Raw genomic sequence first — 15,809 nt, forward strand, 5'->3', positions numbered from 1 at the left:
AGATATTTGTGGTAGAAGTGTTGCAAAGTTTTGATGTGGTATCTACAGCAGACTCAAGATTATGTGTCTTCTAGCAGGAAAATGCTTTGGTACTATCTGATTTCTTCTTCAGTGTAATGCTTTCAAGAAGTGATCAGAGAGTCTCCAATAGCGTGTTTAAAGTAGTAAAAAGCAGGAAAACAGTTTGTTGAAGAGTAAAGACTTTTCTTAGCAATACGAGTTTGTTTCTCAAGTTCCAGATGTAAAATCTGTAGAATGTAGAGTAGGTGACATTCCTTAAAAAGAGTGAGGCAATCAAATTCAAGCACATGAAAATCCATTAAGTAAATTCTTCCACATTGATAACCAGGAACATAATGGGGAAAATGGATTCATGCCCATTTTCCCTGATCGTGTTATCTATTATTGAAGTGCTTCTCTTGGAACATTACCAGTTGTTAACTGATGTTAATGTTTTAGCATCCAAACTAGCTGCAGAAACTACAGGTATATTTGATAATCCAGTGCACAACTAAACTATTTCTGCGGAAGAGCCGGAGAATGCTGCAAAATGTGGGAACATGAGTAACAAAAGTCTTTAAACGTGAAATATTAAATTGGCATAATGAAGCAAATCTTGGAACGTTTTAACAAAACAAGATTCATATAGCTTATCTAAAATACATCATCTTCATAAAAGCTAAGTATTGCAGATTCTGGTGATTTCTACAAAATTAGGAAGTGCTGGAGAATCTCAGTAGGTCTGGAACATCTGAAGAGAGTGGAAGAGTTAAGTGCACAGGACGACTCTTCAGAACTTCAGAATCAATTTTATACTGCTAATCTATGGGAATTAGGAATAAAAAAAGATTAGTGCATTGGTTACAATTCCATTTTATGTTTAACTGATCTAATGCTTATGACATTAGGATGTTATCAGCATATTGAAGGTTTCTGGGCTTAAAGGATGGCATTTATTTAATCTTATTCTGCTTGGTTGCAGCAGAGAAGTGTTTTAATTAAATAGTTTAATATCTGGATCTGTTCAGTCACAGTCTTAAATACTTTCTTACTGTAAACATATTTCATAAGTCTGACCTCTGTAGTTTAGTCTTCAATAAAATTGAGAAAACTTGAATGAATGCTGACAATGCAGAACTTAGACCAAGTCTTTAACTATGTAAGGCACAGTATGTTGAAAATAAGATGGCCTATTCCACAATCTTGATGAAAATTTTGTGTGGTCCCTCTTTTCCCTCAGTTAATAGGCCCATCACAATTAAAAGAAATTACAATCACTTGCCTTTTTGATGATCCATTTTATTAAAATTCCAATACTGCTATAAAAGGACAACATCTTCCAAATTTCTTCAACGAAAATATCCACTTTTCTTGAAACTAAATCTCACAACCAGAAATTAATGGAGTCAAATATTGGTCCTTCAGTGCCACAATCTCCGCTACAGAATCTTGCACACAACTTCATTGTCTTGAGGGCAAAAAAAAAATTACTTGTTCACAGATATCGAAATCGTGCAAAAATATCCATTAGCGGGTAAAGGATCGCACATGTCTACCCCTTCCGCTGCTTCCTCCACTGAACTTTCCCCTTGAGCTGCCTCCTCCCCATGATGGTCCTGCTCCTCGACCCCTCGACGTACGATCACGAGGACTTTGACGGTATCCTGAAAACAAACACAAACCACCAGTGAAATATATGTCTCATTTCATTTGCACATTAGACCAAAATTCTGTCAGGAGTGGAGAAGCTACAATAAATTATAAAATTCATTTCAAACACAACATTTAACTTCAAATAAATTATAACAATTTTCCTAAGGAGCTAACGTACTGGTGAAAAAAAATCAAAATACTGCAGATTGTGGAAATCTGAAATAAAAGTAGAAAATGCTTGAAATGTTCAGGTTTACGAGCATTTGTGAGAAAAGAAACAGAACTCAGATTGACGACCTTGAATTGAAATATTAACTCTTTCTCTCTACAGATACTAGAACTGCTAGACCAAGGATATTTAGAGCATTTTCGGTTTTGATTTCACCTTTCAGTGAAATTGATTCAGGATTGTATCTCACTTAACTATACTGTAAATACTGTCATATACGATGTACTCTTCGTTGCCACCCTGTCAGTGTCAAAGAAGTATCCACTTATGATAGAATTATCAATATTCCAACTGAAGCTTATCCTCGCATGTACATTGCTCTTTAACACATGATAAATATTAGAAGAAACTTCCTGGTCATTTCTCTTCTTAACTGAGGAAATGAAGTAGATTCAAACTGGAAAGCAAATTAAATACATAACAACAGGCATCAAGTTCAACTGTGAAAATTCACACTGACTTCTAATTAGGAAGTCTGATATTGTAGGATAGACTCACCAACTTGTGCCTAAAACTAGTTATTCAATGGTGGGGTAGCAGAACCTGTTGTGGTTCTGTTCGCCGAGCTGGAAGTTTTTGTTGCAAACGTTTCGTCCCCTGGCGAAGCGACATCATCAGTGCTTGGGAGCCTCCTGCGAAGCGCTTCTTTGATGTTTCCTCCGGTGTTTATAGTGGTCTGTCCCTGCTGCTTCCGGTTGTCAGTTTCAGCTGTCCGCTGTAGTGGTTGGTATATTGGGTCCAGGTCGATGTGTTTGTTGATGGAGTTTGTGGATGAGTGCCATGCCTCTAGGAATTCCCTGGCTGTTCTCTGTCTGGCTTGCCCTATGATAGTAGTGTTGTCCCAGTCGAATTCATGTTGCTTGTTGTCTGCGTGTGTGGCTACTAAGGATAGCTGGTCGTGTCGTTTCGTGGCTAGTTGATGTTCATGTATGCGGATTGTTAGCTGTCTTCCTGTTTGTCCTATATAGTGTTTAGTGCAGTCCTTGCATGGTATTTTGTACACTACATTCGTCTTGCTCATGTTGGGTATCGGGTCCTTCGTTCTGGTGAGTTGTTGTCTGAGCGTGGCTGTTGGTTTGTGTGCCGTTATGAGTCCTAGGGGTCGCAGTAGTCTGGCTGTCAATTCCGAGATGCTCCTAGTGTATGGTAGTGTGGCTAGTTCTTTTGGTTGTGGTATGTCCTTGTTCCGTGGTCTTTCTCTTAGGCATCTGTTGATGAAGTTGCGCGGGTATCCGTTTTTGGCGAATACCTTGTATAGGTGTTCCTCTTCTTCTTTTTGCAGTTCTGGTGTACTGCTGTGTGTTGTGGCCCTTTTGAATAGTGTCCTGATGCAGCTTCGTTTGTGTGTGTTTGTTTGTGTTCTTCTTTCCGATTCACGAAAGAAGAAGAAAAGGATAGCCAACTCCCATTCCTAAACGTGATGGTACAGAGAACACTGAACGGAGAATTCACTACAAGGGTATACAGGAAAGCCACACACACAGACCAAGTCCTAAACTATAAAAGTAACCACCCCAACACACAGCCACGCTCAGACAACAACTCACCAGAACGAAGGACGCGATACCCAACATGAGCAAGACGAATGTAGTGTACAAAATACCATGCAAGGACTGCACTAAACACTATATAGGACAAACAGGAAGACAGCTAACAATCCGCATACATGAACATCAACTAGCCACGAAACGACGCGACCAGCTATCCTTAGTAGCCACACACGCAGACAACAAGCAACATGAATTCGACTGGGACAACACTACTATCATAGGGCAAGCCAGACAGAGAACAGCCAGGGAATTCCTAGAGGCATGGCACTCATCCACAAACTCCATCAACAAACACATCGACCTGGACCCAATATACCAACCACTACAGCGGACAGCTGAAACTGACAACCGGAAGCGGCAGGGACAGACCACTATAAATACCGGAGGAAACATCAAAGAAGCGCTTCGCAGGAGGCTCCCAAGCACTGATGATGTCGCCTAGCCAGGGGACGAAATGTTTGCAACAAAAACTTCCAGCTCGGCGAACAGAACCACAACAACGAGCACCCGAGCTACAAATCTTCGCACAAACTTTGTAGCAGAACCTTTCAGAATCCAAATGGGCAGTTTTAATCCTACATTACTAAAATGTTGTATTAGGAGGCACTTCATTGAGGCACCTTTAGTTTTTTTTTTAAGAGGACTTTTTCGGGAAGTATAAGAATGAATATGTCCAAAAGATTATCATATTGCCTGGTGGTGGGGGGAAGCAATCAGAACATTGGTTCTAATTCCTGTTTTTGATTCTCTGTGTTTTTAATTCTATTGATATGATTCACATGCACATTAATTCAAATACAAATGGCAACCTCTGATCACCAAGTGCAAACACACAGACACATTACTGATTAAACATTTTAACAACTGTGGAAATGACAATAAGATAAAAGTTCAGAAGAACTTATATTAAAGTATTTTAGTACTTAAAAGGCTCCAATCAGCATTTTAATGGAGTCATTACACATTAGGCAATTTTTGCCACTCTTTCAAACAGAACATCAACTCCTTTACTTACTCGCAAGATATTTCAATAATAGATGTTTCAGAAGTTTCACGCTTTCCCGATTTACCTCTGGCTGTTAATATTCTTAATCCTTAATGTTAGAACTAGAAAGTAAGAACTGCAAGATTTTCAGTAGCTTTACCTGTTGAAGGCTGTCTTGATGGCAGCCCTTTGTTAAAATTGCTTTGACCACCTCGATTTTCACTGTATGTACCACGGGGACTATTCTGGACACTCCAGCTTGACCCACGTCCTCCTTCACGACGGCTATAATTTCCTACAGTAAAATTAAATTTCTTCAAAAAGCATTCTAAAAATAATTACTAAACACACAATGTATTAGAAGAATGGACACAAATTACAGCTGGAAAAAAATCCCCTCCATCTTTAATATACTTAAATATTTTGCATTGAATATACCTTCACCATGCAATCATTAAACACAGACATAGCGAGCTTCCCATAGGAGTGGGGAAATGGCACATGTTTAAAAGGTCAAGAAAGCCACAAGAAGACAAACAGCTATGCACAGAGGAGTGGGAGAATGATTTACAAGCCAAACCATAGCATGCTTCCCACTGCTATCCTGGGTAAGTAGAGCTGCAGTGGGCATCCTTCCCAACAAGAGGATGCCATCTTTTCTGTTGCATATCCTTGAATTTTGTTAACAGTTAAATACTGTGCAAACAGATATAAATATGAAATGTAGTATTGTAGTACCCCATTCATCCAGACTGTTTGCTGCATAAAAAGGGCTTGAAATACCACCGCACAAATGAAATTCTGTAGAAATGAAAGGGACTTTAAAAAAATTGTTTATCCATCAGAAAGCACAATTGTGATACTGTTAAAATTAAATTCACAAAATAATCTGCAGAAGAAACATTTTGCTGCAGTGAAACTTACTCTTGCAGCAAGGTGGCCAGTTTTGATTCTTACAGCCAAATGCATGAGATTTAAAATATATTCACAGCTGACTGGAGACTGGGAATTAGTTTATTTATGGGACACATGAAATTTCACATTTGTATTTATGCAAGTCTGAAAGTAAGTGGCATTGAAAGTTATATTTTCAATTGATATTATGTACTTTTTAAATAGAATTTTGTTAAGATTATAGTTGCTCAGTTAATGTGTTAATCCTTTTAACATCTTGAAAGTACATTGATATCATTTTATGAAAAGTTTAAATTTAAAGTCAGAAAATGAAATGGAAAAAATTGAACTATTAAGAAACACAGTAAACAAAAGATACTGTGTAGACAAAGCTTGGCAACTTTGCTGTATTATTTAAATAAATGCACTTGCCTAAACAACACCGAAATAATTTATTTGCTCTACGTTTACATTTGGGGATTACAATTCCTGAAGAAGGGCTTGTGCCCGAAACGTCGATTCTCCTGTTCCTTGGATGCTGCCTGACCTGCTGCGCTTTTCCAGCAACACATTTTCAGCTCTGATCTCCAGCATCTGCAGCCCTCACTTTCTCTCGAAGGTTACAATTCAATGGCAATCTACAATTAACTCATGTAAGTAGCTACCAAAATGAGTCTGAGAGAGTTTCAAAGCCCATTAATCTGCATGGAACACCATAGCTGAGCCTTGCCTTGTTTTCAGTCAACATCTATGATATATTTATGATCCAGCAGAGATCACTGAAAGCAATGAGGAGCAAAAGGAATAATTAATTTCACCTCTTCCCTTGTCTTTAGCCCAAAGACATTCAGGTCATTTGTACCTTGTATTATTACCTCAACCAACATGTATGAGAAAACAAACCCAGGATTTTGTGGCCTTTTGCCTTCACTAACAAGGCCATCTTTAGAGCTCCCGGTGTTTGATATTTTATGTACTATTTAATGTCTTAAGTGCATTGGTTTGGCTCAGTTGGAAATATTGTTAACATTAAATTCTTTTTCACATTTAGAGACAAGGTACTCCAGCTAATGTAAAGCATTTGTTAAGACTATTTTGAGTTGACAAAAGAAAGAGTTATAGATAATAGGCTGCTAGGTAAAGAATGGACAATAATCACCATTGTTAGCCATTTTGAAAAAAATGGAAGAAACCAACTTATATGAAGTTAATTGAGCACATTCAAGGCAGCTAATATGTAAAGCCAGTGAGTAAGATTAATGCTTTTGTAGGATAGTGTTCAGAGTTGGAAACTAGCAGGAAAAAAAATAAAGCTGGGACAATGCGTTTAGATAATTTGATGGAACAGGTAATTTACATCAGGTGAAGATGATGAATGGAAAATGTGTTTGAAAAATCGCAACATCAAAATTACACAATATGAAAAATATAATTTAATCTCAGCTTTAATGGCTAAACAAAAAGGTATTTCAGTAATTTGAGGGATATGGGAGGGGTAGTAAACCAACCACACCATATGATATCAAAATAAATCACTACCGTAGGCACTATGTTCTCATCTTTAATAATAAAGAACATAAATTTCTTTAGCCACCTCCACATAATATTCTAACAATGTACATTAAGGGCTGTGCATTTGCCGAGATGAGTATAAGTTGCAAACGTTCATTGAAGCACACATCAATTTGTATCCAGTTGCAGTCAGTGATCGATGAAACGGAGGCAGATATACGCAAGTGACCTTGGAAGAGACTTATGGCACTCAGTATGGCACTCCTTAAGTTTCTAATAGATAACTCTGCTACAAGGTAGGGTGTGCATTTCTAGTGAATGGCAAGTTTATTCAAGTTGTTGAGCTCAGTGAACTCTATTTGAAATATATACGGATTTCTTGTGCCAGATGGAATTCTCATTCATGATTCTCGTACTCCTCATTTTCATACTCCTTGAACCAGTACTGTATTTGTGTGACTGAGTCCTACATACACACTAGCATTATTGTGCTATGACTTCATATTTCAATAGCACAATTCATTCAGTCAATTATACCACGAGAAGCTGAAGTCTAATAACATAGTGTAGTATTCTAAGGAGAATCCCATACCCTGGATATCGATATTCTGCTTCAATCACTCACTGTGGATAAACATTACTTGCTTTACCAACTCGTGTGAAAGAAAATTCTCCAAACCTCTTTCCTCATTTTTGGTGAAAATTTTAAAACTGTGACCTTTCCTCCCCCTTACCTAACTTCCCAAACAAGAGTGGACAATAGAAAAAAAATGTGAAAGCTTGAAACCTTTTTTTAAATGCTGGATTAAATTGCTCCATGGAAATAATCCCAGTATTTTATGACTCTCCTCATGGCTATGGTGTATCTTTTCTGTAATGAGCCTAATGAAATGGGACGATGGTTTTAACATCCTTTCTAATCACTAAGCAGGTAAATGAATTGAAGTTTGAATGCAAAATCAGTTAGTTAAAAGATTTTTTCCATGTCTGCTAGAGGTTACGATTGGTCTCAGCTTCCACTGTCTGATTGCTATCTTGGACTTCTCAATGTGGTTTTTACTGAAAGATTTGCTGACAACATACCCTTGACAAAGAGACCAAGCTGTTGCGTAGGATGAAAGACCATTTAGACAAGATGGTGTAAAGGACGTGGCGTAAATGAACCAAGTTACAAGACAATGTTGGGGAAAAAATTAGAATTTTTTTCTTTTTAGAAGTGCCAAACTATATTCATCCAGCACTGTAAAAAGCAATGCGTGAGGAAACATTTCAGAAGCAGGCAAAGAAATACTGGCAGTAGTTCAGAGAACATGGAAAAGTAAACAAAATTTAAATATTCAAGAAAGGGCAGAAAGATGATCGGAAATATCTTTAAGTCAGATGAAAATTAGTTTAAAACAAGCTATTCATAAATGTTACACAGGATGTTTTTTGGTGCTACTTTGCAAAATTTGAATAAGGAGCAGAAAGAGTGCAATTGAGAGTACTGTGCAATGTTCACAACTTTAGCCACGATAGAATCTTAAATCAATAATAAACTAACTTGATTCTCCCCATACAAAATATTCTTCATAAGGATTAATACAGTTTACTTAGGTCCCGATCAATGAAGTAAATGATGGAGCATTTAACTAAACTGAATAATTTATTTTTAAAACACCCATCACCACCCCAAAACAAATGCCTGAAAGCTCTAAAATAACTTTAAAGTTCAAAAGCAGTGGAAATTTTTTCATTTATGAAGAACATGCTTCTTATTCTCCACATGTATTGTATAGCTTCTCTACGCGATTAGTAAAAATGGAGGACAGTTTCATATGAATTGCTTTACTGCACTAGCTAACATATTTAGACTTGAATCGAGTATTATATGTAAGTGGAAAAGTGTTATATATAGAATCCACAACAGCAAATCATGCATTTCTGCACAGGTACAATTAAAAATACGAGTGTATATCCTAATTTAGAATTTAAACTCTCTTGAGTTAATTTAGAATTTAAAAATGCATTAGGATTAAACTTGTCAGCTTTATGAATAACCAGTTGTTGAAGCAGTAAGATAAAAAACATCCCTAAATTTTAATCTTAAAATTAAATTTAAGAATGTCAATATTGTATATTGACCAATGTGCAGTATTTTGTTCTATTCAGGAGTTAGAACTTGAAAATTAAGCCAGAAGAAAGTTTATTGAACTATAAACGTGTAGTTAACGGATGACAATTGATGATTTATTTTTGATGGAATTTTGTACTTAGTTTAATGCTAATGTATAGAATATTAACACATGATATCTGGTGGCAGCATCGACCACCTCACCACCCCAGAACAGGTCTAATATAACCAACTGCAGAGTTAAGTTCCTTTTACACAGTCTCAATATTGGAATAGCACACACAACTGCACCACTATAATTTTAATTTCCCAAACCAGTCATCCTTGGAACCTCTGATTAAGATTGCCAGTTCAGTGCCAAATTTATTCCCATTAATCTGGGATGGATTCAAGCCCCTTTGTGCCAATAACTATCATGGATGGAATATGGTGTATGAGCAATCACAATCAAAAATTATTACAAGGAGAGATACTTACTGCCCAAATATTATTTCAGATAAATTCAAATGTGATCAGGTTTACAATGACCATAACAGACCATAAATCTTTTCTACTCTTCACATGAATCAACATTCAATTATTTTACATCAACACACAGACACCAAATTACTTACGATTTCTGGTGCTAGGATGAAGGAGTCCTACTGCATGACCTGGAAGAAAAGTTAGATCTTCTACAAAGAGAAAAAGAATAATATTAATAAAAGAACCGCCAACTGGGTCATGTTGCATTATTTCTAATTTACTCAATGCTTCTATTGTACCCTACCTTTATTTTCAATACTTTTTGAAACAAAATATTACCAATGTGTTTGCTGTGACAATTGTATGACAGAAAATACAAGAACTATTTGTGTGTCATGGACACTTCTTTTTCTGGATTCTAATCCCACTGTCAGGAGGGAATCTGGGTGAGGACATCACTTCTGGGTCAGATCTACATCAAAAATGGAATTCAAAAGGATGGGCTCCTGAGATTGCAGGGCCAACAGAAGGCCCGCCAGGTATATATAAAAAAAATTGCAGCCCCTCCATTAGAAGTAAAAGGTGCAAGTGCAGGTAGGGGAAAAGAAACAAGAAACAAATGTTAAAATGAAAAATAAGAACCTGTATACGAACAGGATAAGAGCAGTTAAATTGGTCCTTAAAAAAGAAAAGACTGGTAAACTAACAATGATATAATAGGAAATGACAGACTTTGAATGCATATTTTTTGCACTTGTCATCATGGCAGAAGACACTAATGGCATCTGAATAAACTACAAAATTAGAAGGCAAAAGGGAGAGATGAATACCAGGGTAAATAATGAAGCAAAGTAATGGGACTTATGGCTGACAATTCCCTTTGAATTGATTAGCCTACAGCTCGGGTCCCAAACTAAGTAGCTGCAGAGACTTGGTGCAGTGGTTGTAATCTTCCAACATTCCTTAGATTCTGGAAAGGTCCCAGCTTTAAAGAACAGAAAAACTGTAAATTCAGAAAAAGAGGGAGACAGAAAGCAGGAAATTATAGACCAGTTAGTTTAATATCATCAAGAAGAGAGACCAGGATATTAAACTTCCACAGTCTAGTCCCTCAAGACACACATACAATGCCTTCAGAACTTATGGACTCCTCATTTGGAAATGATAACTGCTAACACTACGATTGAGAAGTAAGCTTGCTACCTATCTCTGAAGGAGAAAGAGATAAAACGGGGGGGAATGATTGACCAGTTGCGTCACATTTATTGTCCAGAAATGATTAAAGTCTGCAATTGCTAAGTGTGACAGAACACCCCGAAAATTTTCAGCTGATCAGAGACAGTGTAGCGATTTTAGAAAGATTAACCAGATTGAACTTTTGAAGTGGAAAGAATTTCATTTATAGTGGTCTTCCAGAAAGCTTTTGACGAAATCCCTCATGAAACACTGTTAGCTTAAGGTGAAATTAATAGAATTGTAGGTATATTATTGATCTGGTTAGAATGTGGTAGAGTGGCAAGATAAAATAAAGATAAGAGCAAGTACTCTAAATGGCACACTGTCAATACTGAAATCTCACGAAGAACGGTTTAATTTGATTGAGGTGTCGAGAACAGAATGAGTATTGTAAAAACAAAATAAAGGTCAGACTTTCAGAAGTTAGCTAACACCTCTACAAACCAAAGTAAAAGTTTGGAATTCTTATCCTAAATGGCAATTAATGTGTTGTTACTTTTAAACCTTAGATTGATGCATTTTTGCTAACCAAATTGTACTAAGGGACATTTGGCAAAAGCAGGTTTATTCAGTTAGGTTAGAAATCGACCAGGAACTTATCAAAAATCTGAGGTTGAGGTAAGACAAATAGGAGTGGGAAGAAAACCCATTGTATCTACTGGTTGGGTTATGATTGAACTCTAAGGAGTTTAACAAAATGAGGCCAGTCCCACTCAGCTGGACAATAGAAGCAAGTTTATTGAATCAGGATGATGTGATCAACCAAGTAAAAGCACAATCAATATCAAAGAAGATGTCATTTGTGACTCTGTGCAGTGCCATTAAGGGTGCTTTAGCAGGAGCGGAAACCTGACTAAAGAGATTCAGCTAATCATGTACCACATAATTTTACCCCAACCAAGAAATAATCCAGACCCCACCCCGAAGGTATGCAGAGGAACAGCACACTCCAGACAAGTTGGCATTACATTCCACAGGCTCAAACAGGGAAAAAAAACAGCACCTAACCTTCAGTCTGTTCCAATTTTTGATAGTTTAAATGTTTGTCCCTGGTTCCCCCAATTTGCCAAACTGAAATAACCGATCAACAGGCACAACTGAGTCACTTCATTACCTTACTTAACTAAATCAGATCATCTTCAAATCTATGCTGCTCTAAATTAAGTAGATGCTTTTTTTAAGCCGGAGGAAGTATGATTCTTTACAGTTAGAAATCATTCTCTTAATTCACCTCTGAATTGTTTGCAAGCTCTGTATATTACCTATTGTAAGATGTTCGAAACTGGCCACAGTACTCCACATGTGGTGTGACCAATTACTTGTATTCCCAATTAAACGTTATCTCCTTCGATTTGTACTGAAGGGTGTATACTGAAGTCTCACGAAGATCTACATTGTTAGCTTAATTTATTTTTCATCTTATCTGTTCATCATCAAGTAGATAGCCAACTATCCAAATTTGTAGATAGTGCAAATACAAGGGACATGATAAGCAGCATAGATGGAAGCATAAAATTAAAAAAAAAGTGGCGTAAGTATATGGGAAAAACTGTGCTAATTGGATTTTAATGTAGACAAATATGAGCACATCTTCTTTCAACCAAAAAAGGGATAGAACTTCCTAGTTGTGAAAAGCTAGGTTTTCGTTTTGACCATAGCCTCTGTAATGTTTATGAAACCTCAATAACAGTTTGATACTTTCCCTCTTAATTCCTTTCATTTTTATTCCCAGTAAATGATAAATGTACTCTGTTACTATTACATGCATGGCATCACACTTATCTAATCTGTCATATGCCTCTATTTGGGTCCATTCCTCCTGCACATCTTAATCAATTGTTTTAATCCTTGAACAAATTTTATTATCTTAAAACATAATCATACCTGCTACACTATCATGATTGCTAATTACAGTGATAACAGTAAACAGTAACCATTCTAAAATTTCTCTGGTGGACACCACTGCCTGCAGGGTGATACACAACTTTTGACTACAAACCTTTAGTTGTACAATCTGAGCTAATTCTTGATCCAGCATATCAAGTTCCCAGTGTTACCACAGGATTTCATCTCAAAGTAATCGAATGAGGCACCCTTTTCAAAGCTTCTGAAAGTCCCCGTGGATATTACCAACTAGGTAGCCTTCAGTCACTAACTTACAATACTTCCAAAAATGTCAAATCAAGTTCATAACGAAAAACGTTCTTTTCTAAAAGTCATGTTGAGAATCCCTTGCCTTTTCCAGTGATCATAAGAGAATGTCTCTGAATCCTTTCAGACATCTTACCAATAATAAATGTAATGACCAACTGTTTCCTAGGTTAGATTTATTCGCATTTTTGAGAATTGTAACTTTATGTGCTACTTTGCAATGTGAGGGAACTAACTCTGATTCCATTGAGCCTCCTGAAAATAGTTCTTGCTGAAATACTAAGAGAAAGAAATGAAAATACAAATAACCAAATTATTTCAATTTTCTCACTATCACACTAAATCATATGGCAAACATCTATAGGGTAAATGGAAACAAACCTTTGGGAGCAGGTGGAGAAAAGAAACGGTTCTGATTATGAAAGACACCACGACCTCCTCTATTTCCAGAAAATCCACCACGAGGAGCTTTCTGAGGTCCTTTATTTGTCCTTTTTGCTGGGGGTGGACCAGAGGAAGGAACATCTTTGCACTCTGCTGCTACAAAATCGTCCACATGCATTGAAGGCGGTCTGCTTGTGTTTTGCTTCCGTTGCCGAAATATATCATGAGGTCTACAATTTGACCCAAATCCCCCTCTGCCTCGACCTCGGGGAGGTGGTACTATATGGGCTCGTTTGGCAGGCTCTATATATTCAGATTTTCCACTAAAATAGAATTGAGAAATACATTTTATAAAAAATGTAAACAATTCTACAATATTGTTACACATACCATCACTCAAAAATGCAATTAGAACTTACAGAACCGCACAAAAAGCATACTTTAATTATATTTTTGGTTAATGATTACATTCAGTTTAAGTTAAGATAGTAAACATAAATTTCCTTAGAAGTCTGATTTCCATAACAACCCCTCTTTCAGAACTGTTCAGCGGTCTTGCATCTACTGGATAGGTGCTTCCTTTAGATCAAATTAAAATCTTGAAAAGAAATTTCATTTTTCACCTCCTAAAAGTGCAAGGTAACTGCACTAAAGATTGGAATGCCTTCCGATTTTAATCACAAAGTGATTATAGCAGACATATATGTAAATAATCGGTCTAATCTCTTCTTCCAAAACTGGTACTCTTCCAGTCAGATATTTGCTGTTTCTATATCAAACCACCTGGAACTTCTTTAAGTAATGATATTATTAGTACCAAGATTGAGGCAATTGTGTATTACTGTCCACATTCAACAGAAACTCAGCTGCAACTTCTCAGTTCCAGTTCATGTGGGATATTTATATTTCTAGTCAACAGAATCATTAAATCATCATTCCATCAATATGGAACACATTTAAATCAAGGGAGTGGAGTGGGTGTTTTTGAATATGCTATGGGTATGCTGGGCTGATGTTAATTCAACTAATCCACCCCCAACGTCAAACTTTATTTTTACTTGCAAATGAGACATCAGATTCACAGACTCCCTTCTCATGCTATTTAAATGAGACATACCTACATGCAAAGGATGGTCTTTTTTGCAAATCATATCAAATGTTAATTATAAATCTGTGATTGACAGACTTTTGCTAACCAAGTGCATGAAGGAATATAAGACAACTGTGGGTCACACATCAGCTGTGATCTGATCGAATGGCAGAATAGATTTCATGGGTGATTCTTATACTTCAATGCAATCCCAGGAGGTTGGGGAGAAGGTGGAATTAATAAAGTCAAAATCAGAATTGGAAAAAAGGCCAGCAGAGGAGCAAATGTCACATCAGCATTAAAAAAAAAGAGGGGTACAAAGTAAGCCAGACCACTGTATTCATGGATAGGCAGCATGGATGTGTGAAGGTTAGAATATGCTTAACCACCTTAATTAAATTTGAGGAACGCCCAAACTGTAGAGTTAAAGGGAATGCAATAAACATGGTAGAACAAAACTGCTTCTTGATGTGGGTAAGGCTGTTTACCCCAGGAATGTGCGTCTGGACCTCATTTTCAATTTATAGTTAGATAGTGACACAACAGAAGCTTACTGGTTATATTAAATTCTATGGGATTGAAGAAGAATGCATGAAAATACAAAAAGATTCAGAGAAAGGGCAGGCAGAGGAAGATGCTGGTTAATAAACAGAAATTTTACTTAGCTGTTTACTTGAACGAAAAGAAGAGTTAAGTGTTAAGATTAGAGGAACAATTCTTAAAGAAAATAAATTTTAAAAATATGAGAGTGTCAGTATAACAGTCAACAAAAACAAGCATGTGGAATTCTTGGTCTTACATAGATGTAAAGTGTGTTGAGATGAATTACACCAGATGTAGGGTGCTAGATTTCTGGGCCATATACAACAAAGTTGCTAAATTCACTTCAAAAACGAGTAGCAATAATCATAATATCTTCAAGATTTGTAATATTAAGACTCTTCCACTGACAAAGAGAAGATCAAGGAAGAATCAAGTATTTTCAAAGGTTCTCAGGTCTTTAAAGCTTCAAGAGATAGTCAAAGATGGTTTATACTCATTGCTAAATCAGTAACAATGAGATTGTGCTCATGATAAATTTGATTCTATGAAGAGAGAAGTTAAAGAATAAATGTTTCCGTAGATATCATTAACACACAGAATGTTTTACTACAACAGGCTATTGACCAAAAAATTAATATCCAGCTTAATTAGTGCGTGTAAAAGAATTTTACGAAACATTTCAAGGGAAAGAGTAAAGGAACGAGGTGAGGATAGCCAGTTCCTGGTGTGGAACTAGCACTGACATAGGCTTTTTTTTTGTTAAGCGTTTATTGGACTTCAAGATTTCTGTGGCATGGAGATCAAAACTTAGCAATGCAGAGTGCTGATAGAGGTCATTCTGCACATCAAATCTGTACAGACCCTTCAAAGAGCATCCCACCCGGACCCATGCCCATAGCCCCAAATTTATCATGGCCAATTCCACCAAGGCTGCTCTCTCACTAGAGAGAAACAACTGGTGATGATTTAATTCAAGGGTCACCTCACCTCAGGCGAGGGGAGAA

At 36.8% G+C, this 15,809-nt stretch overlaps 1 protein-coding gene across 3 annotated transcripts in view; it reads right to left on the reverse strand.

The window, feature by feature from the left end:
• Nucleotides 1-1,278: 1,278 nt before the first annotated feature.
• The window catches only part of virma (vir like m6A methyltransferase associated), a 108,800-nt gene continuing 94,269 nt past the window's right edge, over nt 1,279-15,809 (reverse strand). For 2 of the 3 annotated variants that reach the window (XM_043688053.2, XM_043688052.2), the window contains exons 22-26: nt 13,170-13,495; nt 9,551-9,610; nt 5,156-5,218; nt 4,578-4,712; nt 1,279-1,664 (exon numbers count right to left, since the gene is read on the reverse strand). In XM_043688053.2, the coding sequence (XP_043543988.1) occupies nt 1,528-1,664; nt 4,578-4,712; nt 5,156-5,218; nt 9,551-9,610; nt 13,170-13,495 (721 nt within the window). In that variant the 3' untranslated portion in view covers nt 1,279-1,527. The remainder of the gene's footprint in view (nt 1,665-4,577; nt 4,713-5,155; nt 5,219-9,550; nt 9,611-13,169; nt 13,496-15,809) is intronic. The other variant, XM_043688054.2, reaches the window with a different exon arrangement.

Source organism: Chiloscyllium plagiosum, unplaced genomic scaffold (genome assembly GCF_037043375.1).
Source record: "Chiloscyllium plagiosum isolate Xiang-an unplaced genomic scaffold, Cpla_swu_hap1 HiC_scaffold_4, whole genome shotgun sequence".
NCBI lineage: Eukaryota > Metazoa > Chordata > Chondrichthyes > Orectolobiformes > Hemiscylliidae > Chiloscyllium > Chiloscyllium plagiosum.